Source organism: Alexandromys fortis, unplaced genomic scaffold (assembly GCF_014885135.2).
Source record: "Alexandromys fortis isolate MF-2015 unplaced genomic scaffold, M_Fortis_MF-2015_v1.1 scaffold_148, whole genome shotgun sequence".
NCBI classification, from domain to species: domain Eukaryota; kingdom Metazoa; phylum Chordata; class Mammalia; order Rodentia; family Cricetidae; genus Alexandromys; species Alexandromys fortis.
This window is the reverse complement of record NW_026068019.1, coordinates 2,547,510-2,574,909: the sequence shown is the minus strand read 5'-3', so window position 1 is coordinate 2,574,909 and position 27,400 is coordinate 2,547,510. Positions and strand designations below refer to the sequence as shown.

Sequence of the window (27,400 nt, the reverse complement as noted above, 5' to 3'; positions counted from 1 at the left end):
CCCTCCCTCCCTCCCTCTGTGTAGCTCTGGCTGTGCTAGGACTCACTTTGTGGACCAGACTAGCCATGAACTCAAGAGAACCGCCTGCCTCTGCCTCCTGAATGCTGGGGTTAAAGGCATGTGTGACTGACCAAGCCTCATCTTGTAGTTTAATGTCACTTAAATATATACACAGAACTGTTTATTTATTTAGGGTTTTTCAAGTCAGAGTTTCTCTGTGTATTCCTGACAGTCCTAGAACTCAGAGGTATGCCTGCCTCTACCTCCCAAATGCGAGGATTACAGGCGTGGGCCACCAACCTTGAAACCATCAATTTTTATTGATTATAAACCTACAATCTTTATAGTGCAATTCATAACAGATTTTATTATCAAACACAATTAATTGATTTTGAGGAGTTAGGATATATAAAAATTATATCTTAAAAAAGTAAACTTCAAGTAATTATTAAATCATAATTCCTGTAGGGGGAATCTGTCGTTGTTGGTGTTTTGTTTGGAGTTTAAATTTGATCAACTTTTTTTTCATAATTACTACTTTTTTTGTTATTATGGTTTTTATACCTTAAAGTTTTTAATTTAAAAAATGTGCACAAGTAATAAGAAAAGTAGGATTGAAAGGGTTTGATTAAAAAACATAGTATTTTGGGGCTGGAGCATTCACTTACAGTTAAGAGCACTTGTTGCTCTTATGGAGAAACTCATATAGATTCAGCTCCCAGCACCTATATGACTTTAAACAACTGTCTGTGACTCCAGTGTTTGGTGATCCAACATCCTTTTCTAGCTTATTCAGGTACTGCCTGTTCAAGGTTCACAGACATTCATGCAGGCAAAACGCCCATTATGAACATAAAATAAAAATAAATAAATCTTTAAAAAAAACTCTAAAAATAAACAAACATTAAAAACTATTCATAGCTGGGCATGGGATAGTGTGTGCACCTGAAATCCTAGTATTTAGGAAAACAAAGATGGGGAAACCTAATCTGCATGGCATAGCAAAACTTGTCTTCGAACTAAACCAAAAACACAGTCATCACCAACTAACTGTTCAGGTTCCTTAAAGCATATGCTAGTTTTGTTATTGCCATTGTTTTGGACATGGATGACTTGGAGCATGCTCTTAACGCTTTTTAATCTTCTGCTTTGATTTGCTCTTTCCAATTTTAAAGGTTCATCATGGCTAGGATAGGATTTTGGAGATTCTTTTTTTTTTTTTTTTTTTAAAAGATTTATTTATTATGTATACAGTGTTCTGCCTGCACACCAGAAGAGGGCACCAGATCTCATTTATAGATGGTTGTAAGCCACCATGTGGTTGCTGGGAATTAAACTCAGGACCTTTGGAGGAGCAGTCAGTGCTCTTAACCTCTGAGGCATCTCTCCAGCCTTGTTTTGGAGATTCTTATAAAATGGCTTCATTTTTGCATGGTCTATTTAAATAATGAAAGTTGTTATTTATTGTTATTATGTATAATGTTAAAACATGTCTTGTACAAGTCTGTGTGTCAGCAAATTGTTTTGTAAGTAGGATTTTATTAGCAACCAGCCACACCCGGGAACTCGTTTATGGTCTTTATCTTCTGTCCTTCTGTAGTAATATTGGATGATTTTGTTCTGGGTATCGTATGGCCCAGAAAACTTAAATGTTTTATGGGCTCTTTACAAAGATGTTCTCAGCAGGGTGGAGGTAGCCCACACCTTTAGCCCCAGCATTTGAGAGGTAGAGTCAGGCGGATCTCTGTGAGTTGGGGCCAACCTGGTCTATAGAATGAGTTTCAGGACAGCCAGGGCCACACAAAGAAACCCTGTCTCTTGAAAAATCAAATCAATCCTACCCCCACCCGTCAACCCCACCCCCCAAAAAAAAGGAAAAAGGAAAAAAGATGTTCCCTGATCCCATAGACTAGATGAATTACAGTTTCGCTCTTAAAATCCTTGGTTCCAGTTTAACTGACTTTTGTGACTGTGTGAGGCAGAAGGTGTATATTTCTTTTGGTGGCAAAACCTCATTCATCTTTATTTAAATGAGTAGGTGAGAATCTTTTTATTTTTAATTTATTTTTTTGAAATTCTGTTTCATCAGATTTGTTTGGTTAGTGTTTTCCATGAGATTTAGAACATTTTCAGCAACTATTCCTTTTTCTTTCCTCTGTTTGGGACTGGTGCTAGTTTGGATGCTTCATATTGTCTTAAGTTCTCCAATTCTCTTTATATTTCTTCAGTAGTTTTTCTGTTCAAATTAGATAATATTTTAAATTAATCTTTTTACCCCCCCTATCCCCTTAGTTTAAGACAAGGTCTTCTTTGTGACCTGGGCTGCTCTTGGTCTTGCCTTGCAATCCTCTTCTGACAGCCTCCTCAGTGCTGGTGCAGTGCCATACCTGGTCTCTTGAGCTCAGTTTTTTTAATTTTTAATTTTTATTCCTTTATAAATAATACCATTCAAAATTTCCACTTCCTCTCCTCCTCCCATTTCCCTTCTGCTACCTGATTCACCCTTTCTTCCTCCCCCTCCAGTCTTAAGAGAGGGCAGGATACCCTGCCCTGCGGGAAGACCAAGGCCCTCCCCTCTCTATCCAGGCTTAGGAATGTATGCATCCAAATAGACTAGGAACCCAAAAGCCAGTACATGCAGTAGAGACAAATCCCAGTGCTATTATTATTGGCTTCTCAGTCGGCCCCAATTGTCAGCCACATTAAGAAGATCCAGTTTGATCCTGTGCTCATTCCAGTTGGCTTTCGTGAGCTCCCATTAGGTCAAGCACACTGTCTTAGTGGGTGGACCAACCCCTCACGGTCCTGACTTCCTTGCTCATCTTCTCCCTCCTTCCGCTCTTCAACTGGACCTTGGGAGTTCAGTCCAGTGCCCTGATGTGGGTCTCTGTCTCTATCTCCATCTGTCACTGGACGAAGGTTTTATGGTAATATTCAAGATAGTCATCAGTCTGACTACGGGACAAGGCCAGTTCAGGTACCCTTTCCTCCACTGCCCAGGGTCCTAGCTGGGGATATCCCTATGGACACCTGGGACACCTCTAGAGCCAAGCCTCTTGCCAACCCCAAAATGGCTCCCTTAATTAAGGTATCTTCTTCCCTGCTCCCATATCCGTCCTTCCTCCATCTCAACCATCCCACTCCCCCAAGTTTTCCCCAACCCTCCTCTCCTCTCCTCTCCTCTCCTCCCCTCCCCTCCCCTCCCCTCCTCTTCCCTCCCCCCCCCTCCCCTCCCCCCCCTCCCCCCCCCTCCCCTCCCCTCTCCTCTCCTTCCCCACCCCCATGCTCCCAACTTTTGCCTGGCGATCTTGTCTGCTTCCAATTTCTAGGAGAGTCTATTATGTTTTTCTTTGGGTTCACCTTATTACTTAGCTTTTCTAGGATCACGAACTATAGGTTCAATGTCCATGCTTTTACATGCTGAGCCATTTTTCCAGTCCTAGTACTTATTTTTCCAAGTCAAATGTTCTTTTATTATAATTCATGCTCATGGAGACAGAGAAAAAGTAAGTTTTGAGAAATGGCAAGCCAGTGATACCAACTCCACCTGTTTCTGTGGAGGACTAGACTTTTTCTTTTTGATGGTGGGTCTGTGAAGAGTAGATTTGTTGTTGTGTCTCAGAGCAAGCCATCTGTAGTTGACACTTTATGACTACATGCGTCATGTGATAACTTATCAACTACCTTTTATAGGTGTGATCCTTCTAAAGATATGGGCAGTCATTTTAAGTGCCTTAGGGATGGTCTCTAAACTCATCTCTCTGGCTTTCCTTTGCTCCTTATAATTTGCAAAACAGCTACTTCCCTACCGTATTATAATTATTTGCAATCTCTTTGATGATTTTTGTTATTTATTTTTGGAGGTACTTTTGAGGTTAGACTAATTCATGGCAGTTACCAAATTTTTATTAGATGCCTCAGTTCTTTGGATTAGTAATTAACCCGATTATAGAGAAAGCCCTTGTTTGCTCTGTGTAGTTACTTAGCAAACTAGTAAGAATCACAGAAAGATGCCCCATGGCAGCTTCCTCTGCCAGCTTCTTTTTTTTTTTTTCCTTACACCATAGATGCAGATTCTGCCCAAGGAGCCCCTGCATTGCAGAGGGACTGGAGGTCTGTATGATCTGTTTATTTCGCAATTGACGAGGGTAAGAGGGCTACTATGGGGGAGGTATTTGGGTGCCCTGAAGTAGTGGTATATAGTTTAGTCAACATTTATTTTGAGATTACTTAAAGTTAGTATTAAAAACAAAGCCTTTTTTGAAGTCTGTTTGTCCTGTGTCTGGTTATTAACATTAAAAAGTAGTGGTTATAATGCTGAATTCATAAAGCCCTATTCAAAACAAGTTTAGACAAACAGTTCATGCTTCTAAAACTCTTAACTCTTAGGATAACTGGTATATAAATAATACTGAATATATATACACTATCCTATTATAGTGAAATATTTTATAAAATGAAGTAAATCACAATTACTTAAATCAGTTATTAATCTGTTTTGTTTCTTTTCCATTAATTTGTCAGTCAGAAGGAACTGGATATACCATCAATGATGTGGGTGGGTGTACCTTTGGGGAGTGTACTAGAAATGAATATATCCTTTAATTCTTTGTTAACGTGGATGTCAGTGAAATTCGGGTTGTGTCGAGGCTGGCATGTATCTGACTGCTAAGGCTAAGTGATGAGAGTGCAATCTACGAATCTCACAGGAGCCAAGTTCAAGTTCTGTAGATCACGCTTGGTTTATAGAATAAGCGTCAAAAATGGTGTATGTTTATAGGGTCAAATTAAAGTAGATGAGGAAGACTTTAATGCTCTGTGAAAATGGCAGGACTGGGTAGGTGGCTATATCCTTTGTGAGTAGTTGGGGATGATCGGGTGGACTTATTTTTGGACATTTTATACCTAGCAGTACAGTAGCTTCGCTTACAGTAGTATGTACATTTTGGTAACTTAAATAGATACTTTTAGTATTCTGTACTTGTTTTTAAATCAGCTTCCTTAAAAATTTCTAAATATCTGTTACTATTATCACTGTTAATAAATGTTCCACTTTTTAGTGCCAACACAATTGGAAAAATATTTTTAATTTTAAACAGCTTAAATGACTTGTATTTTTATTTTTATTTTTTCTGTTTTCTTTAAGCCATAAAGATGAGTTTACCATTATTCCTGTACTGGTTGGAGCTCTGAGTGAGTCAAAAGAACAGGAATTCGGAAAACTCTTCAGTAAATATCTAGCGGATCCTAGTAATCTCTTTGTGGTGTCTTCTGATTTCTGCCACTGGGGTAAGTCCTAGATTTTAACATACGGAAGATGCTATGTATTTGTGGTTAAAGGTTTCTTTTCATTCCAAGCTCCGAGTCTCAATTCTTTTATCACTCTTCACAAAGTTTTATTTATAGCAGCCATGTTTAAAAGTGAATAAACAGCCTTTTGGTCATTTACAAAGGGTCAGGAGAGGAGATAGGTCCATTTCCAAAGGCGACTGGTACAGTTGGATTCACACTGTGAGGGCATCCTTGCTTTTGAACACTTCTGTTAGCGGGAGTTAAAACCTGTTAGCCCCATATTTGTGTACATATGTATGGTGTAGGGTTTTGGAGGTCAGGTTTGGTAGATAGAACAAATTCTTAACAATGTAGGCAAGTACTGTGTGCTATACTGGTCCTTCTCTGATTATCCTTGTAATTAGTCTCTCTTTTTTCTTTTGGTGAATATTTTTTGTCCACGATTTCAGTCAGTTTTCTCTAATACTAGAACATATGGGCTATCAGCACTGTGATCTTCACTGGTAATTCTTTATAAAAAGAAGGTTTCTTAAGTGGGTTTTGTGATTATTGTAAACTAAGAGGGAAGGGGATTTTGCAGTGGCTAGATCATAAAGAAGTGAGGCATTGTGGATATCCCCTTCCTGGCAACTGATTTTGCATTCTTTAAATGCTATTTGCTTTCATTTACCTTTAACTGTTTCAGAATATTTAAGTTCTATCTCTTTGACTCTTTTCTTCACTATTTTAAGTCATATCTGTATGTTCATACTCTTCCACTTTTATTCTAAGGGAGTGTAAACCCAAACTTTTTAGAATAAAACACTAGGATGCCAGACAGCGTCCTCAGTGAGTTGTTTAGGGAGCCCTTTGCTTTCTCTTGTGAGAACTGAGTCAGCATTTTATCTGCCTTGCTTGGGTTCTCTCTTGCATTCTTCTCTGAATAGATTTCTTAAGTGTACTCTCTACTTGACTCTCTTCCATGGTATAAATATTAGAATATGTAAATTATTAGCACTGTTTGCATTAGTTTTCCATGAGTATGGCTTCCCTCCAAGGGCCAGTTTGAGAATAACAGAAGACCGTTTAGATTTCATTGTCACAACTGGGAAGGGATTTGAAGGATGGTGTGAGGCTTTGGAATCAAATGAGTAGAATTCAGGGAAGTTGCTAAACATTTTAGAATACACAGAACAATCCCCAGCCTCCACTCAAGGAAAGAAATGTCTGGTCCAGAGTGTCTATAGATTGAGGTTAGAAGCCCATCCTTAGGTTGTATGGGTAACTGAGCTTCCTTCTAAAGACCTTCCCTGGGTTCTTCAATAACTCATTCAACTGTCTAGTTTGCATTATTCTTTCTGGCAGAAGTAATTTTTTTATTCATGTAACTATATTATTTAGACTCTAGGGTCCAAGTAGAGGTTTAGAAGGGAATTCCTGACTCAGGAATTAGAAATTTAGTCATAGTTGATCTTAGAAGTAAGGAATACTGTTAGGAAAAAGAACTGCTTTTCTCAATGTTGTGAGTTTTTCTCAGGAACATGACATGGTCATGTTTTGTAAATAAAATTGTGAAGCAAATATTTTTCCTATTTTATATTTGAAGGTTCTTATGAATCACTTAATACTGTTCTCTTGATGCTGTACTCCAGATTGTCTTTCTAGTTGGCAATATAGGCAACCACAAGTAAACTTGCATAAAATATGGGGGTTTTGTTTGTTTTATGATAAGCTTTCATTGTGTTACCCAGGCTAGCCCAAACTTACACACAGTCTTCCTGCATCTGTCTCCTAAGTGCTGAGATTGCAGGTGTGAGCCACCATGCCTGGATAATAGATGTAATATTCCTGCTTTACATGTGTGTGGGTTATCATCCTTTTTACCTCACCAATAAAGAATTATTATTATTTCTTCTTTGAGATAAGGTTTTTCTGTGTAGCCCTGGCTATCCTGGAACTCCTTCTGTAAACCAGGCTGGCCTCAAACTCAGAATCTGCCTGACTCTGCCTCTTGAGTCCTGGGATTAAAGGAGTGTACCACCACCACCACCTGGTTAATAAAGAATACTTAATGCAAACATACATTATTCTATAGTTGAGAGAAAAAATAATTTTTATAGCTAAACAAAATTCTTAGAAAGTTATAGGTTGTTTTTCTTCAGTTTCTAAAAACATTAATATTTCATTTGTAATATAGGATTTCCAGGTGATAATTATAAAAAGAAAGGAAAATCCTCAAAAATTTCTAAGGCTGGTAAATGCTAGCAGTGAAGACCATCCAAGCGTGTGTGTTTACATTCAGTGATTATGTGATGGAGCTTTTTCTAGTGCTCCATTTTTAGCTGACGCAATCACCACTAAATCTCATTAAGTGCTCACTTTACTTAAAAAAGGCACAAAGTCTTTGTGGGTAATTTGGCCAGTAGTATGGCAGACAGTGTTAGGTTTTACATGGATAATATTTGGAAATTGACATTACAGGAGGTAGTAATTGCCACTTTGTAAAGCATAACACTTTGTTTTCCATGCTTATTAAGCTGAATCATTAGCCAACTACAAGTTAAACCATTGTAGGAATCAAATTTCATATATTTCAGATTTATATTTTGTGTCAACAATTTAGCTCTCTTTGACAGTTGATGTTTCGTTTCTTTCTTTTTTTTTTTTTTTTTTTTTTTCGAGACAGTGTTTCTCTGTGGCTTTGGAGCCTGTCCTGGAACTAGCTCTGTAGACCAGGCTGGTCTCAAACTCACAGAGATCCGCCTGCCTCTGCCTTGGGAGTGCTGGGATTAAAGGCGCGCGCCACCAGCGACCGGCCTCGTTTCTTTTTCTTTCTCCTTTCTCCCCCTCTTGTAGAATCTTGCCATCTAGGCTGACCTTGGATTTGCATCCTTCTGCCTCAGTCTCCCTAAATGGGATCAGAGGCACGTACGTACCACTGCACCATGCTTTTTTTTTCCTGCTTGTAAAGATATGGCACATGTTTGTTTGTTTTTTTAACAATATAAAAACAATCGTAATGGGTGAGTTCTCAGTAACTCCAGAGAAATGATTCAGCTCTTCAGTATATAGATAGATCTTAAGCATCTCATTGCTTTAGGCTCTTCATAATTTTAAGTAGCTGGCTTTTGAAGTATAATTACTTGAGTTTGGTATCCCTCACAAATTACTTAGGTAGCTATACATAGTAAGCCTTTGTTTTTATTGAATTAGGTTACTAGTAGTGCTGTTTTTTTTGGTGGGTATTCTCTTTGTTTTTGGTCTAGCTTTTGTGGAAATAGTCAAAACCTTGCTCATAGAGGTGGTTGGGAAGCTGATTGATAAAGTGTAGTCTCCTTGTTATTATTGGCCAGTATCCCTTTACAAAAATGATTCTTTCTATAAACATTTACTTTGCTTTAATAGATATTCATCTTTAAAGAGACACCAGAGGAATAAAAACATAGAGACTAAAATATTTTGGTGTTTTTTTTTTTGGAATGAAACAAGACATGGGAAGGTCAAGAAGCTACATTCTGTTATTTTGTTCTTTCGGTCTCCTCAGTGGAGTCCCCTAAAATGTAGCTCTGCATTTTAGTCGTCTGTGCTTGTCATCATCTTAGACATAGAAAAATGCATATCAGTACCACAGTATGGGATAATAATAATAATTTTCACCTTAGCTACTAGCTTTTGATTTTCTTTAATCTTAATTTTAATCTTAATACAAAGGTCTATTAATAAGAAATATACTTATCAAGTTCTCTTACTGTTTAACATACTTACCAAGTTCTGGATGATTCTGTGTAGGAGAAACTTGCCTGCACTTCTTTCAGTTATCTAACTAGTCAATTTTTATTCTGTTTCCCAAGTTTCAAGTCTGACATTCTTCATATATACTCTTTTATGTCTTCACAGAAGTTTGTTTCCAAGTTCAGATTAATAGCTTTCATTAATATAATTTTTAGCAAACTATTAACAAATTTCTAAACAAAATTAAACCTAGGAAGTTGAACGTGAAGTACTCTTCTATTAATTTGACTTTATGGTGGTTTTACAAATCAGTTTTAATAAATTTACTAAGTAAATGTTTATGACACTATTTTGTTAGAATATGAATATAATCTACTGTAGTATCTTCAGCAATTTAAAAATTGCTTAGAATTGTATCACTTTTATTTTTTCTCTAGTTTTGGAGTCTGTCCTGGAACTAGCTCTTGTAGATCAGGCTGGCTTCGAACTCACAGAGATCCACCTGCCTCTGCCTCCTGAGTGCTGGGATTAAAGGCATGCACCACCAACCCTCACAGCATTATATCACCTTTTTTAGCTACTTACTCAAAAGACCTTACCCAGAGTATTTGTAAGATTTATATTATGTTCAGATTTCTCTTGTACTGTTCATTAAGTGATTTGTATATATTCTTTTTCCTGTTAAGTTTCTTAGTGCAAGGATAATTCTACTTTCTAAATGCTTAAGTTGATTTGAATATGTTAGCTAATTCCTAAAATGTTATTATCCAAGCCTATACATTAGTCTTCTCAAGTCTTTGTACATCTTTATCACAGGCTTTTGACCTTTTGCAGTGTTGGGATAAGACTGATACTTTCTTTCTCATTGTAACAAAATTCAGGATGAACGGATGACAGCATGTAGTTGTTAGAAAGGATGATCTTATTTGATAGAACATAGATAGTGTTTCCTTTGTGAAGTATTTTATTTGACTGTGATTTCAGGTGTAGGTGTTCCAGGTTTAGGACCTCCTTGTAGAATGACCTGATAATCTCCCTAATGGATTTGTATAAGGGTTCAAATATTTGGAAAATGGCTTACCATTAGCAAAGTGATAAGTAAGTGATAAGTGATGTACTAAGAACAGTTTCTACTAGTCATGTATCTGAAAGAATTTCCTACTGCCTGATATTTTGGGTTTTTTTTGATTAACATTATTAGGTCATTGCTTATTTCAGCAGTCTAGTGTATAGCTTAATGTTGAGGTATTTAATTTTTTTTTCTTTTTGTTTTGAGATACTTAAAACATAGTGTTGGTTGTTGTACCATCCATTGTTGTTTGTCCTCATTAGTTGACTGTTGTGTGTTAAACAGACATCCTTGGAGCTTCCTCTCCACACTCTGTGAATCCACTCATTAATCACCAGTCACCTTTGGAGATGGGAAAATTACTTACCTGTATTTCTTTTTCTCAGAAAGCGTGCTCTGGAATGGATTCACAAATGAGCTACCCTCCTTCCCTCAAAGAGTAAGGTTTCTGCTTTACAGGATTTTTTTTTCCTTGGGTTATTTTTTCCTCTCATCTTTTGAATTTGAAAAGAACTGAGGGAAGGCTCCTGAAGAAACCACTGACATACTCACTAGGGAGTTCCAGAGCTTGTCCTGCCCCTAGGGCGGTGTCCATGGCTCTTAAAGCTAGAAAGCTCATACTTGACGTTGAAACAGGGGCTCAGAGAATCCATTTTCCCAGTGTACCTTCTGAAAGGATAAGTTTCAGGTAAGTAATTTTCTCTACTATGTGATATACTTTATTCATACTTAGAAAAGGGTGTACACTTCCTGTCCTCCAGTTAACAGAGACAGCTGATTGTTCCTAGTCAGCTTCATAATTGCCCTGAAAGTCAGATATAAAAATTTACAGAATAAAATATTTTCTCATGAGATACACACAGGCAGAATTTATTTAAGATGAACGATTCAAAACTAAAGGTACATTTTTCATTATGCTAATTTGTATTATGTGAATACATTCATTTCCTTTATTAATGAACAAAATCTTGAGAAATTAATTTTTAAATAAGTATCTTAATTCAGTTTCCAAACAGCAGTTAGTTGACTTTTGTATTTGTGTGTGTATGCATATGCATATGTATGATTTTGTGTATGCATACATATATACACATCCAGGCTAAGGTAATATGAAGGCAACTATTATTTCAGATTAGATACTGTATCTTTATTAACAAGAATGGGTTGTTCAGATAATTTGAAAATACTTGTACAATTTTAAAAATTATATCAGACATTATGGACTGTTATGAGTAAAATATTCAGGAGCTACATGTACTGAAAATTTAGTTCTTTATGAGCTAGTCATCTTTATTTTTTACTTTTATACCACTAAATGTGAGTTAGTCAAAAAAAAAAGGTAGCAAAATACTAAACATGTGTTCCAGTTGGTTTTTAATGTATACTCTCATTTGCATTAAATTACATAATGATTCCAATATTTAAAGTATTTCAAACATCTGTGCCTTTCTTCAGCAATACTTTAAAGTTAGCTGGAATGTTATCTGTGTGATAGAACATCACATAAACATGTGGTCACCCCTCTCACTTTCCTGGCAGGGCTGTTATTTGAAAACAGTTCCTTACTTGGAAGTGAGCAAGGACTTTGGAGTGGCTGTCACAAAGCACCCAGCAATAGCAGTCTTTCATAGACATAGGGCTACAGATAGTAGCTGAAAGTAACAACAGTTGTTTAAACCTGAAATAGCCCAGATTTCAAAGAGTCGAGGAAGAGTACTTTTATTGCTTTTAGAATATTATTTTTAGAATAGTGGCAAGGAAGCAGAATTTCCTTGTTTGTTGTTCATTTAATTGTCTCAGAAATGATTGGCAGTTTTATCAAAAAAAAAAAAACCTTTGAAATAGACATGAATATAGTACCGATGAGTTGAATCAGTAGGCTAGGCTGATTGAGATGTAGATTTGGCTTTATATATTCTTGTTACAAGTACTCGGCAAGTGTGGAAAATAGGGCCAATTTTGCAGTCTTCATGGCCAGACAGTCCTTATGTGTAATACACGTTCTCTAAGGAAAAGAAAAGAAAAGAATACCTGTCTTTCAAAAAATTTGAAAGAAATGCTTGATGTATTTAATATAAAGGTATTGAGGGCTAGCAAGATGACCTTATGAGTAGAAGTGTTTGCCAACAAACCTGAAATCTGAATTTGATCCTTGGGACCCATGAGGCAGATGGTGAGAACAGACATTGCAGGTTGTCATCTGACCTCCACTTGCACACTGCAGCATGTGTGTGCCCTTGGACGTGCACCTACATAAAAATAAATTAAAATATAGAGGCTTTGAGTGTTAGGTGATCATTGTGTCTTTAAGAATCCTTCCAGTTCAGAGACTATAGTACATCTCAAACCATGGCTGGATGCATGTAGTCAGTCATCATTGTTGTTACATTCCGAGAAAACAGACTTTAGCCCACAGCCTGTCCAATTCTAGGATACCAGTTATAAGAGAACTTCAACAATAGCTTTGTGGGAAGTGAATAGTTATTATACTGAGTGGCATTAGGAGATAATGTAAACAGTTAAAATATGAAAATTAAAGAATATGTTGTATTTTAGGAAAATAAGCATAAAAAAGGTTAGCATGAACAGATGAAATACTGAGTTATACATGTTTTTAAAAAAATATACCAAAGAGAGTTTTATAACTTTGCCCTGACTATATATGTATATGTACAATACTGTTTTCAATAAGACGAACAGGAAACTTAAAAATATCATAATAATCCAACCGAATCTGCTTTCTCAGTTGTGAGACTAGAAGTTGGACTTATTAATAGTTCTAGACATGACACCTAAGGCTCAGTTGTGTATACTCGATATACCATTAGAAATGCATTTTGGCAAAGCTTTAAAAATTAGGAAAATAGGGGCTGGAGAGATGGCTCAGAGGTTAAGAGCACTGATTGTTCTTCCAGAGGTCCTGAGTTCAATTCCCAGCAACCACATGGTGGCTGACAACCATCTGTAATGAGATCTGCTGCCCTCTTCTGGCTTGCAGACACACATGCAGACAGAACACTGTATACAAAATAAATAAACAAATCTTAAAAAACAAAACAAGAACTCAAGCCTAATTTAAAAAAAAAATTAGGAAAATATTGACTGACTGGTTAAGAGCATTGGCTACTCTTCCAGAAGACCCAGCTTTGATTCCCAGCACCCCGCTGGTGGCTTATACCCAGCTGTAACTGCAGTTCCAAAAGATCTGACGTCCTCCTTTGGCCTCTACAAGCATCAGGCATGCATGCTGTAAACAGGCACACGTGCAGCAAAACACCCACATACATAAAAATAATTAAAATTTAAAAATGAAACATAAAAATAAATAAGAATGATACTCTTGAAAGCTATATTAGATGTATCTCAAGTACATCATAGTTAAATAATCTGTAATTTGTTATGGGTATTAATTTTTGAGTTTCATATTATATTAGGAAGCAGTTTATTTTTGGAATTTTTGTTTTCTTTTTTAAATTTCTTTTTAATCTCTGCATTTCAAGAACAGCTGAACATTGACTATTTTGTGCTTATACTCTTCTTAGCCGGGATTTCATGTCAGTGTAGGACAGTTGACTCTTTTGTGAATTCTGTTCACATTGCATACATAAGGCACATGTATCAATCCTTTTCCTTAAAAATATGATAGCCATAAAAATCACACAACCTTCAAGTATTGCTGACACACATTTGCTTTGTCTGAGAGATCAGCAGTGGTAAACTCACTGAGTTCTTAAACTGAGATAGGATCCTGGAAGTCAGATTTTCTTGATTCATACTCTTTGTGGGTTTACTATCAATGATAGACTGTTAGAATGTTTAACAATGCTTCTAACTTTAAGCTCTTTTGTTTCCTTATTCTTGTATTGCTGGTGATTTTAAAGTTTCTGCAGTATGAAATAGTTTTTAACATCTTAAAATTCTGGTGATGTGTCATTTCTTTATTGCCTTCCCAAATATGCCTTTTATCTTTATGTTGAGGGCTTTTGGGAATTGATTCTTGCAGAGGCTTAAGCTGTGCTTTGCCTGTTGTGAGAACTGAAATTATTTGGTAAGCGCTTGCTTTCTTTTTTAGCTTCTAATTTTTCCCTATTTTATTTTGTACATGATATTTGTTTCAAGGTCAAAGGTTCCGTTACAGTTACTATGATGAATCCCAGGGGGAGATTTATAGATCCATTGAACATCTAGATAAAATGGTAAGTCTTTCAGGTGTGGGGTTTTAATGCTCTAAAAATATTTTCTTTCATTCCAGATTAGTGACTCAAGATTTAATATGTTAAAATGTACAATGGGCTAACAGTTCTTTCCCTTTTTTGAATTAAAAGTTCAAACTGCAATGTATCCTCAAATGAATAATTTCTCTAAGAACTTTTTTTTACTTCTGTTTGATTAGTGAGAATATTTAACAGCACTTGGATATAGATTTTAATGATATTTTTGGAGATGAATTTGGTTTAAGGGGCAGCAGCATTTAATGCTATTAACTCTGTAAGCTGCAACAGTAGGAAGTGGTGGGGTACATGGCTGTAACTCCTTTATGGCCATCTGAAGTCACTTATTTCAACTCTTTCTGAACTGTTACTGTTCTTTGAAATTTATTAAGTAACTTAGTGTTTAATTTTTAAATTTGGTTTCTTAATCGGCCAAACTTATTCTTGAGTGATGCTGAAGATTTTATGAACTATTTGGTAAAATATATATAACCTAAAATCATAAATTTCTGATTGCTTGATACTCCAATTTTTCAGTTATTACTTTTTTCCTTCTGGAGCTAATTTTATTATAGCCTTTTCATTTTATGTTTTTGCTTTGCTGGGTATTAAATTCAGGGTTTTGAGAATATAGTGCAAGCGTTGTCCTGCTAAGCTGCATGCTGAGTCTGGTGACATAAGTTTATGATGACAGACTTTAGGCATTTAGCAAACTTAGCTTTTGTCTGCTGTACTGCAGGAACTTTTATAACGACGTCATTTTAATGTTTTAAAGTTTTTAAAATTCTAGAAATACTTAGGAATTAATACTATATTCCAGATTTTCAAAAACCTCCTAAAGTGAATTTAACCTTAGTGAAATTAATAACTTAAAACTGTTGTTTTGGTTTACTTCTATAAAACCTCCTTTAAGTCTTATTGTTATATATTGAATTTTAGTTTCATTTTTCACTTATATTAAATTTGAACTTGAAGTGTTTGTGGTCTTTAGCCTGTGTCTTCTAAGGTTATTAGAGAAAGTACCTTAAGAAAGCTGGATTACTTTTTATAAGTACCAATAATTTGCTGTTCTCCCCTTTTGTCTTTTATTCTTTTTTTGTTTGATATTTATATCTGTTTATTTATTTATGCCACTGGGTTTTCCAGTGTTGGATTTTATCTTGTTTTTTCTAAATGTAAAGTTAAAAACTACAATTCTTATTTTTTCTGAAAGTATTGATAGTTATACTTGAAATTTAAAAAATTATTCTGAAAATATCTATGGGGAATAACTTCCCTCTTCCTAAGTGGTTAGACTTGCAGTTTCCTTTCCCTGCTTAATTGTTTAAAGTGTAACCTGGGACCAGGACTCAGAAGTGATTGAAGGATGACAGGGTGTGTGGGATGCATAAGCCTAAGGTGTACATAAGTGAGTAAACACTATTTCAGACTAGCTCCTCTTTGAGCATTAGCCACACCTGAATGTGCACTATTATTACAGAGATTTTTCTTTATTAAATATAATTTTAAAAAGTTACATAAGTAATTTTGGTGTGTATTCCTAAGGAATAGTCATTGTAGCAGGACTGTCCCTCATTTGCTCTGTGATCTCTAAGGCCCTTTCAGTTCTCTAGCCCTCATTTGTCTGTTAACAGTAGACCCTAGTCTAGATATCTGAGTCACTGTTTGAGTCTCTCTGTTTACAAGTCTGTGATTTGTTTATATCAATTTTATACATTTTGGAAGAATATTATTTGGTCAAAAGTAATTTATTTAAGTAAGGAATCTGTATTTGAATATACTATACAGGAATAGATTTGCACCTTTCAAAATTGTAATTGTCCATTAGTCATGTGTATTTATTGAGCACTGAAATATGGGTATTGTCACTCACTATCTACTGCCGGTATAAAATATACATTGATTTCACTTAGAATGAAACAAACTAACAAAACCCCCTCAAAAATGATTTATCTTGATTGTTTAATGAAATTAAAATGTAATAGATTGTATTAAATATTTTGCAATTAATTCCACTTCTTTCATTTTATCTTTTAATACAGCCACTAAAATTATAAAATTATACATATGACCTATATTATATTTTAATTGTGCATTTCTGGTTTAGAGCAGAAAGGTATATCTGGATGGTGGTAATTTTTTCTTGAGAGGTAGGTCTTACTGTGTAGCTTTGTCTGACTGGATACTTACTATATACCCCAGATTGGCCTCAAATTCAGAGAATTCCTCTTGTGTGCTTATATTTGGCTGGAGATAAATGTTTAAAAATCATTGCTGTGTGGAGGACAGGTAGAAAGGTGGTCAGAGCCATTGTGTAGAGAGAATGGAGGGGAGGAAGGGCTAGCTAGGTCAAAGAATATACTGACATAAGTGTTGGAGTTCAGAGGACAGCCATTAAGAGTTCTGCTTAGGGGAATTAAGAATGGATGATGAGAGGAAAAAGCTTTTAACTAACAGTGGACAGAATATCAAGTTAGGAACTTTATAAGAGCAGCTTCTGAAGAATTATTCAAATTAGAAGCTAATGGAACAAAGAGGTATCAAATTGACAATAATGTTCTCTGTCAGTTTGACTGTGACAGGAAGGACCAATGTTTGAGTGTTATCTGGCTTGAATAAGCTGATCCATCAAACATAGTCAGAGAAGGACTTGGTCTTTCCCCTTATCTTCCTACTCGGTGTACTCTCTTTGGACAATATCCATCCTTTATATGACAATAATACAAAACTGTATCTACATTCATACCAACTTTGTGTTCTAAATCAAGATGGAAGTTGAGATCATTTCAAAATCCCCAGTAGCATTAATCACTAAATCTCAAATTTTTTGACTCTAAATATTAATCACTAGTGTGGTTCCCATTCCACCTGGCTTACTTCTTCATTTCTTCTATTTATTTAGGAATGACTCTCTAGGGGATGGTGTTTGGTAGCTCATTGGTAGAGTAACACACTTAGCATGCACAGGGTCTAGTATGTGCCTTTGCCCCACAAATATGTATAAGGAAGAATGACTGTGTATGTATGAAATAGAAACTGTTTATTAATGGTATGTATGTAAAGATTTCCTTTTCATTAGAATTATCTTCACTTGTTTATTTAACTACACAGAAGGTAATTTTATAGTCTAGGCTGACCCCAGACTTGCTACCTCCTGGTCTTAGCCCGATAGGCATCTGCCAGAACACCCTTACCTCAACACTAGGCTCAAAGGTGCTTTAAGAGCAAAGAATTTCCAAAGCAAAATAGCCTTCCTTGAAGTGAGTAGGTAGGTGTGTGTATGCGTGTGTGCGTGCGTGTGCATGTGTGTAGTGTGTTTATGTTTAACAGTTTGTATTTGATTTTATGAAACAGTACTTTTAGCACCAAAACCAGTAAAAAACACCTTGGTCTAGGACTGTTCTGTTATACTCCTTATTTACTAGGTACTAGCTTAGTATTTTCACTGGAATGTTATAAATAATTTGCAACCTCAACATAGCAACAATTAGAACTTCTGATTTTCTCTCGACATGTCTTTTCTAAGTCATTTGATGGTGACTTACATTTTCTCAACTGCTATTGTCATTTTCAATCTCAAGTAGCTGAAAATAAAGTCCAAATAGACCCCCTCTCCTCAGCTCCTAAAGATGGTCTTTCTGTGTAGCCCTGGCTATCATGGAACTCTCTGTAGAACAGGCAGGCCTCAAACTCACAGAGATCCACCTACCTCTACCTTCTGAATGCTTGGACTAAATGTGTGCGCTACCACCACCAAGCCCCAAGCAGATTTGTGGGTAGACTATTGGTTGGTACTGCCACACTTTTTCTAGCTTTTGTCTTTTGCTCTTTTTGTACTTAACTATTTCACTTACCTAGCTCAAGTCTTTGCTTAGACTGTGCTTTTTTAAAAAGTGTCCAACTATGTAGCCTTGACTAGCCTTGAACTCACAAAGATCCACCTGCTTCTGCTTTTGTTTTTGTTTCCCCAGTACTGGGATTAAAGGCACGTCCATCATGCTTGGCTTCTTATCTACTCCTTATCCTCCTAGTAGGGTCTGCTGGTCACCTTGTTTAGTTTTATACTCTGCACTTCACCCTGACAGCATTTGTTCCCTAATTGCCTTAATCTGCTTCACGTGTAAGAACTTCACGTGTAAGAACTGCATTTTCCGTCAGTCAAGCGCTTATTTTTTTTCTCTGATGTATCCAAAGGGCCTGAATAGTGATTAGAACATAAAAACTCAAATATTTTTCAAATGAATAAATGAATATAAAATCTTTCTATATATACAATTAAAAACATGAGCACATTAATATGAAAGTGAAATAAAAGGAAGGCAATTTATAATAAATTGTGTCTTAAATGTTAGTGTTCAGAAACAGCAATGTTAGAAGGCACAAGGAAGTAGTTAGATTCTTGTGTATATAAAGTGTCAGTAAGACAGCAGTAAACACAGACTTCCAATTGGCTGTTGCCTTTGTTGCTCAAATTACTGTAAGTCACTGCTGGGTGACTTGATTTTTTTTTCTCCAATAGGTGAATAATTCTTAGGATATAGAATAATAAAAATAAAATAAAACTAAATAAAAGAAACCATAATATTCCCTCACTTTAGATGATGAGTATTCCTGGGAATTTCATTCTTTATTAAAACTATGGAAAACTTTTCTTGTTGTCATATGAGGTAGAAATGGTACAAGTAATTAGGAGTCTGTATAAGTTACATGTCAAGTCTTAAGGGGGGAAAACTGTTATTTGTGTATAGAATTGGTAGGATTTCTTAGTCCTGCCAAACCTCAAAATATCTTGGTTTTGGGACATCCAAAAATATTTGCTTGTGATCTTCCTGTGAAGAGTGTGTCACCTTGCCCAGCTTATTTCCATTATTTATACTTGGTGCTGTGAGACTTAACCATTTCTCTATTTTGTTGGGTGACTGCCTCTTTGTCTGTCTGTCTGTTTATTATCTATCTATCTATCTATCTATCTATCTATCTATCTATCTATCTATCATCTGTGTTGTCATTCACAGTGAAAGTTTATGTGAGGTATAAAGTGTACTGATGTAATTTACATGGTTTTGAAGATCATTCTTGTAGAGAAAGCAGATATTACAAGATCAGGTGTAGCAAACAGGGGGCCAGCAGTGAAGGTGGAAAGAAGTGGATCAAATTAAGATACTTATAAACAAGAGGCAGAGGATCTTTGCTAATAGGCTCTTTACTGGCTGCAGCTCAGAGAGGTGTGAGTTTGGGAAGTCTTACCATACTGATGGTAAGGCTGCAGCCAGGAAGAGATTGCCCATGGTGGTTTTAAGCAACCCTGTCTTTACACTGTAGTCACTCATGGGAGCCTGAGAGTGGAGCTGCCCATGTCCGCCCCTTCTGTAGCATAGAGTCTTAGCATCTTCCTCACTGTGACTCTGTCGGTGAATTTGTGCAAACCACCTGATGTGCTGATATAGAACACGGGCAGACTTCTTAGAGCTTTTCCTGTTTAGCTCAGAAAGGAAAGTTGTCTAAATTACGTGAGTGGCTGTATGTCAAGAACCAGTAAGCCCAGGCTGACTTCTAAGTCGGCCCCAGATTTCCTTCCATTAGATGGCAAATTACCAAAACTTACTTGACACTTTTATTTTAAAATCATGGGATAGAACTTCAAAATAAATAGAGTATTTGTTATATGTAGAATTTTTAAAAGGCTCACAAATGTGTCTGTCTTTATTAGCATATTGCTAGTTTGATTTATGAGCTAATTTTTAGAGTATATGAATAAAAATAGTGGTAAGATCTCAATAAACTCAAATGGCTTTTTGTTTAAGTATGTAAAAATGTTCATAATTCTGAGTATACTAAAAGTTGAGTATCAATGATCTGAAAATCTAAAGTCTGAAATGCTCCAAAATCCAAAACTCTTGATGCCAACAGGTGAAAAGGGCACACTTGCTCTCGTGTGACCGATCACAGTTTTAAAAGTACACTGAAAGTATTATGTAAAGTCACCCAAGGCAATGGGACATAGAAAGTATATGTGAAATATTAATGAATTTTGTGTTTAGGACTTTTGTTCCACTCCCAAAATATTGTATTTACATGAAAATACTCAAAAATCTACCAGAAGCAAATCTGAAACACTTCTGCTGTCAAGTATTGAATAAAGAACGCTCACCCTGTCAGAGCTACATATCTGTTCAGAATTAATTGCGTTAATCAAGTTTTGCTTTTTTTTTTAATGGAAAAAATTTTATTATTACTGTTAAAATGTTAGTAAGCTATTTTTAAGTTGCCAAAAAACATTTCTGTTCTTTCTGAAAACTGTTCATAGCTGTAACCATGGAATATCTAGAAACTAATTATGAAAAAACAAAAATGTTTATAGGAAAATTATGTCTCATAAATGTTACAGTTGGGAAAACAGCTATGTTGTAGAATATGGACTATTTGAAAGTTTTATGATTTTATTGGCTTTTCTTTTTTGGTAAATAGTATCTTGTAACTTCAGTATTTATACTGACAAACAATGTATTTTAAGAAACTAATCTTATAAATTTTGATGTCTTAAAATATGAGCCATATTTACATATATTTTTAATATATAGTATGTGATATCATTTCTACTATGCTAATTTTTTGGAGTATACCATTTTACTATGCTAGTTTAGGTGGTTTCCTTACTGATATTGGCAAATTATTTGGCAGGGAGAATCTGAAAATGTCATCACAGCCATCTAGTTTATTAATTTATTAATCACTTTGTTTAGTTTGAATATCAGCAGCTTTCCTTTCTTCCTACTATTTTAAAAGGATAAATTGTTGCAATTTACTAAGTCGTGCTTCTTTCTCTTGAATTTATACCATATCTTCTTTATTAGGTTTGGCTGCATTCTCTGTAATTTTTAGTACATTGGCACTGCTACTTTAGAATAGGGTTTGTTTTGTTTTTGGCATAGAATTACTTGTACTGTTAAAATTTTTATCTTGATTCCTCTTCAGGAAACTAGGACATTTCCTTTTCTCTAACATATAGTTATCTCCAAATGAATGGATTATATTTCTGATACTTGATGATGTGCTCATTAATTATGTGGTCATTATTAAAAAGACATGATTTTTCTTATTTATAAATGCATGTAAAATATATGTTACTCTTTTGTGTTTGATATTTAATAAGATTTTCTTCTGTGTTATAAAAATAGCTCTTTTGCTTAATGTAGATACATTTTTGTTTACTTTTGTTTTAAAAATGGGAAAGTAGTTATCAGAATTCTGAATTTGCAGCTCTTTCAGTATCTACTGTTCAGTTTCAGATTGACCTTTGGGACTTGGCATCATGGGTTTTTAGCCATTTGTTTGAGAGTCAGCAAAATAATAAATTCAGCACACATACTCCCAAAGTTAGAAACATGTATTCTGCAAATTTCTAGCGGAAACTGCTCAGTTATGATGTATTTCCGTACTCTGGAGGGACAGACAGACTTGGTTGAAATAAGTGTTGGTTCATTTCTTTGTATATGGGTTTTATGTAAATAATCACGTTTTTAAACTGTACAAGCCCTAGAGAGCTACCTGTTGTCTGATCTTTAGACTCACTAATTATATCTTCCAGGGTTGTTAAGAATAGGTAAGCTATCTAGGCGTATTTGGGAAGCATTTTGTTTTTCATTATCTTGGAATTTGGATAATAAACATTGAACTGACATTTTTGGAATTTTGGAACAAGTAATTTTACACTTATCATCAAGTATATGTGATGTGTTTCTTAGTATTCTGTACTAGTCAGTGGATGTCCCATTTTATAATTTTATCCTCATGCTTTTATCTATGTACTTTGTGAATTTTCTGGGTTGAACAGGTTCACTCATGAGAAAAGCTCCTATTCCCTTTATCTTCTCTTTATAAAGACATGCCATTAAATCATCATGCTTGTCACAGGTTTAAATCGAATTAATTCCTATCTAGTAGTAGGCACTTAATACACTTAAAGAATTAAAATTTTAACATATTTTATCTCTTGATTTCCACTTTTTCATTGTGTATTTTCTGGTTTATCTTTATAATTTAACCAGTTTAATCTTCATTTTGAGCTCCTTATTTAGTAGTATCTTCTCTACATTTGTAGTATTTTATCTCTTCACTAAGGGTTTCTTGGCCAATTACTTATAATTCCTTGCTTTAAATGTAATTCATCTTCTTCTCTTAGAATTCATATCAGTATATAAGTATGCTTATTTCAAAGGTGCTTGGAGATTTTATTACTAAAATGTTTGTTGAAACTTTTCATCCTAGAGCTTATTAAAAGTGGATTCTGTTTATGGCTTCATTCAGGAGCATTAGATTTCTCATAATGTGTACATCAGTTGTAGTTATGTTGATGTTTGAAGAATCATTAGTGTAATTCTTTTTATACTGTGGTAAAGCCAGTGATTATGGAGACAAAGCCTAGGATTAGAAGCTTTTGATGCCACTTTCATGCATAGAAAAGTGATATCTTTGTAGCATGAGGAGCGGGCTTGTTAGGGTTTCTGTCCTGCCCAGTTCCCACAGCCGGTAAACCCCAAAGAAAAATCACACAGAGATTCTACATAAGTTATAAACTGATTGGCCCATTAGCTCAGGCTTTTTATTAACTCTTACAACTTATATTAACCCATTATTCTTATCTATGTTAGTCACATGGCTCGGTACCTTTTTCAATGGGGCAGGTCACATCCTGCTTCTTCTGTGTCTGGGTAGGACTGCGGGAGAGCTTCCTTCTTCTCAGACTACACCTGTTTTCATTGTCCCACCTCTACTTCCTGTCTGGTTGTCCCACCTATACGTCCTGCCTGGCTACCGGCCAGTCAGCGTTTATTTACAATATAATTGACAGAATACAGAATTGTCCCACACCATATCTTGACTATCCATATTTCTGGAAGAGTTATAATTTCATCTTAGTATTACTACTTACTGGTTTAGAATTGCACTGTTTCTTTGCATCATATTGTATATTTTAGGTTTAATGTTTAATTTTTCTTTAATCTTGTACCAAATGTTATTGTTGACTCAAAAAAGTCCCCTGCTTGTCAGAAGAAAACCAAGATAGCATTAAAAACTAGTTTCAGATTGGCTAATTAATGTATAAGCAAAGTGATTCTACACTCATATTAAGTCTTATTCTAGAATGGATAATGATTATAGAAGATGTAGGTATTCTGAGAAAGTTTTTTGTACAGTTTTGGTTTTGAAGCTTCCATTATAAAGCTTTACATCACTTATTAATGGCTGCCATTTTCCAGATGACTTTATTTAGAGTCATTTGCCTGGTTATTGTCTGTGCTTGTAGACTGTTAAGACTTGACTAGACTTTAGCAATCACATAGAATTGTCAGTTCAGTCCAGTGAAATGACCACTTACATTTTTCTCAAAGACATTAATCTAATATAGCAAATACAAATATAAAAAGGGGTTGATCTAGATAAAATAATGTAATTAGTTAGATTCAGTGATTTACTTGCTACTTCAGTAAACAAAGAGGCTCTCTTTTAATAGATTAAAAATATGTTATATGGACTGGTGAAATGACTCAGTTGGTAAAGATGCTTGCATCCAAGTCCTGTCCACCTAAGTTCAGTCCCTGGAACCCACTGGTAGAAGAAGAGAACTGATTTCCCCAAATTGTCTCTAACTCATGCCATGGCAAGTGAATGGCTATAGTTTCTTATCTGTGCATGTGTACCTACATAAAAATAAATACCAAACAATTAAAAATATGTTAATGCTTTTGGAGACTGCAGAATTTAGTATAAACAAGTGTTCAGTTCATGGTGGTTTGTTTAGCAGTACTCTAAAATGTCTTAATTATAACCTTCAAAGACACTGCTCTAAAGTAGAGAGAGTGAAAGCTTTCCTTCTTCGAGCTGGCCTAATCCCAACCTGTCACTAAGCTCATCATTGGCCATAGGGGTGTTGAAATAACTATGCAAAATGTTTTCTTAGATTGCTGTATTTTATCAGGTACCTGGATAACCATTAACTGTTTAAAATGTTATGCAGCTTTAAATCAAACTTACAGCTTTAAACAGCTATAAATAAAATTTAGTTTCAGATTATTTTGTGTGAATTTTCACTGATTTGCTTTTGTAACTATTCTTTAGAGGAAAATATAGCATTGTAAAGTGTGTTGTGAGATGACTGTCGACTGGTCAAGGTGACTTATAAGTACCCAGACTTAGAATATAGCCTGGGATTTTTTTCTGCCAGTGGTTAACTATTATGAGATTATAGTTCATGAATGATTTTGATATTTTCCAAGGATTGTTTAGTATATTTTGTCTCTTGTTGGCTGAGAAATTTATGAGTAAATTTAAAATATAATTAAGACATAATAAATTTTGTCTTTTATTCCCCCCCTTTAGGGTATGAGTATTATAGAACAATTAGATCCTGTATCTTTTAGCAATTATTTGAAGAAATATCATAATACTATATGTGGAAGACATCCCATCGGGGTGTTATTAAATGTGAGTATACTTAGGAAGTCTTGACCTTTAACTTCTGATGCTGTCCTATTTCAAAATATCTAAAATGTTACCATTTTGGTATGATAACTTTGTTGGCTTTGTTACATAGTGTCAGTTTCTTCCTGGTAACTTTTAACATAATTATAGGTTTCTACTACTTTGTTTATTTGAATAAATTTACCACTGGAACACAGATCAATAATTTTTGTTAACACAGATAGTCATATTTTCTCTTGACTCAGTCAGTGCTGATACACTTTTCTTTTTCAGAAGATTGATTTTGGGTTTGTGTGTCTATGCAAACATGCAGGTGCATATACACATGAATGTGTTAGACACAGAAATTAAATGGATGTTGTTCATTATCTAATAATGTAAAATAGATTGTATATGCCTTTTTCTCTTAAACAATAATGGTAAAACTTAACTTTATTTAAAAGGTGTCAGTAGAAGCCAGGTATAATGAATGGCTCATGCCTTTAATCCTAGCGCTTAGGAGGCAGAGGCAGGAGGATCTCTGTGAGTTTGAGGCCAGCCTGGTCTACATAGTGAGTTCCAGAACAGCCAAAGCTACATAGTTGAGACCCTGTCTCAAAATATACAAAACAATCTAAAAAGAATTTTAAGAAAGAAGTTTTGGTTTAGTTGGATTTATAAAGCTAAATTACATTTGTTTGCCTCTTAATAAATAAACATCAATTTTCTTAGAAAATGTAATGCTCTTTAAGAGGAATAAGAAAATGTTTTAGGAAGATTCAGTGGCTCATTTGTTTTGGAAGGTATACAAGAAGGTTAACCAACAGTTGGAACAAGGCGCTTGATGTTCACATGATTTGATAGTTGTATATTATGGATTTTTATGAAGTTTTTTTGTCTTGTTGAAGTAGTTCAGATTGGGAGCTGGAGAGATGGCTCAGAGGTTAAGAGCATTGCCTGCTCTTCCAGAGGTCCTGAGTTCAATTCCCAGTAACCACATGGTGGCTCACAGCCATCTATAATGAGGTCTGGTGCCCTCTTAAGGCCTGCACACAGACAGAACATTGTATACATAATAAATAAAGAAAAAAAAATAAAGTAGTTCAGATTGATTGAAGGAAAAGTTTTTCAAGGACCTGAATTAATTTCTGGAACTTAGGTTAGAGTTTGCCGCACTAATTTTCTAAAGTCTGAATAGAATCAAATAGATTTGTTTTTTTGTGTGAAAGAAATTATAAACCAGTACAAAGTTAAAGTAAAAATTATACTTTTATGTCTTTGAGTTATATAGACAGATTCGGTCTAAGTCAGATGAATAAAGGTGTCTAAGATCTAAAGACTAGAGAAAAACATATACCAATTATTAAGAAGCTAGGTTAGAGCATAATCTTTGTGAGGGTGAAATAATGAGATTTTTCTCAACTTAGCATGAGGCAGGAGACATTTAAGAAAGGGTAAAACAATTTGATTTTCAAATGTGCAAAGTCAAGCTTTTTACAAACATTTACAATGTTCTTTTTTTTTTTAAAGTCTCTCATCAACTTTTTTCTTTTTTTTTTTTAGGCTATCACAGAACTACAGAAGAATGGAATGAATATGAGCTTTTCCTTTTTGAATTATGCCCAGTCAAGTCAGTGTAGAAGCTGGCAAGACAGTTCAGTGAGTTATGCAGCTGGAGCACTCACGGTCCACTGAAGCTCCGACCCTCAGGGACACCACCTGCACAGACTCATACTCTGTCCAGGGTCCAGCCTAGCCTTTACCAAGATGTTGGTTCTGGTGTGGGGGGATTCTGAAACCTCAGACTAATAGAACTCTCTTCTCTTCTTTTCTAGTAGGTGTAGTCCTCCTTAATTTCAACTCATTTAAAAAATGCTTTATAGTTTGGGGCAGTGGAAGGAAGGCTGGGATCAAAATACTTTGATTTAAAAAAAAAAAGATGACAGTGTAAAGGCCCAATTGGCACAGTTTTTGAAAATGACTTGTAAAGCATTTAGCATATCTGAAATTTGCACTCTTTGCAGACTCATGCACATATATTCCGCTTTCAGAATAGTTTTGCAGATTGTACACAGACAAAAGGGTGGAAGCTTTTTAATAAAAGAAATTGCATTTATAAATGATCTGTATTAGAATATAAGAAATCTCCAGTTATAGACAATGACTACCCATGTTGTACAACAGATACCTTCTATTTTAGTTGCTAATAAAGGGCTACACAACTCAAAATAGTCTGATTTAAACTTATTGCTTTGTGTTATAAATGGAAATTTGATTTTTATTAATTCCATCTCAGAATTTTTGTTGAAATGGCAAACCTCAGCTCCTATGTAAGAGTATTAGAATATATTTCACTTTTATATTCATGTGATTTTTTTAAATCACAGAAATTGTAGTCATACAATTTTAAAGTTAAATTTCAAAATTAATAGTCATTTGCTTTTTTGTGTGTGAAATACCCTTTTTTGTAGTAGAATATAAATTCACGAATGCTTTAAAAACAAATAGATGGAGTCCTTCAAATATTGTGTTTGAGAGTCTGCAAATGAGGAAACATTGAAGAGTGTTATTAGTGTGTTCCAAGTCATTGCAGACCTTACCCACTATGTTTTTTCACCTCTTTAAGCAATTTGACTCTTTTACTTGAATTTTTAGC

At 35.1% G+C, this 27,400-nt stretch overlaps 1 protein-coding gene across 3 annotated transcripts in view; it reads left to right on the top strand.

The window, feature by feature from the left end:
• Positions 1–26,975, top strand: part of Memo1 (mediator of cell motility 1) — a 97,808-nt gene extending 70,833 nt beyond the window's left edge. For 2 of the 3 annotated variants that reach the window (XM_050162939.1, XM_050162938.1), the window contains 4 exons: positions 5,147–5,289; positions 14,192–14,268; positions 24,664–24,768; positions 26,308–26,975. In XM_050162939.1, the coding sequence (XP_050018896.1) occupies positions 5,147–5,289; positions 14,192–14,268; positions 24,664–24,768; positions 26,308–26,439 (457 nt within the window). In that variant the 3' untranslated portion in view covers positions 26,440–26,975. Of the gene's footprint in view, positions 1–4,067; positions 4,114–5,146; positions 5,290–14,191; positions 14,269–24,663; positions 24,769–26,307 lie in introns of all 3 variants that reach the window. The other variant, XM_050162940.1, reaches the window with a different exon arrangement.
• Positions 26,976–27,400: the final 425 nt, after the last annotated feature.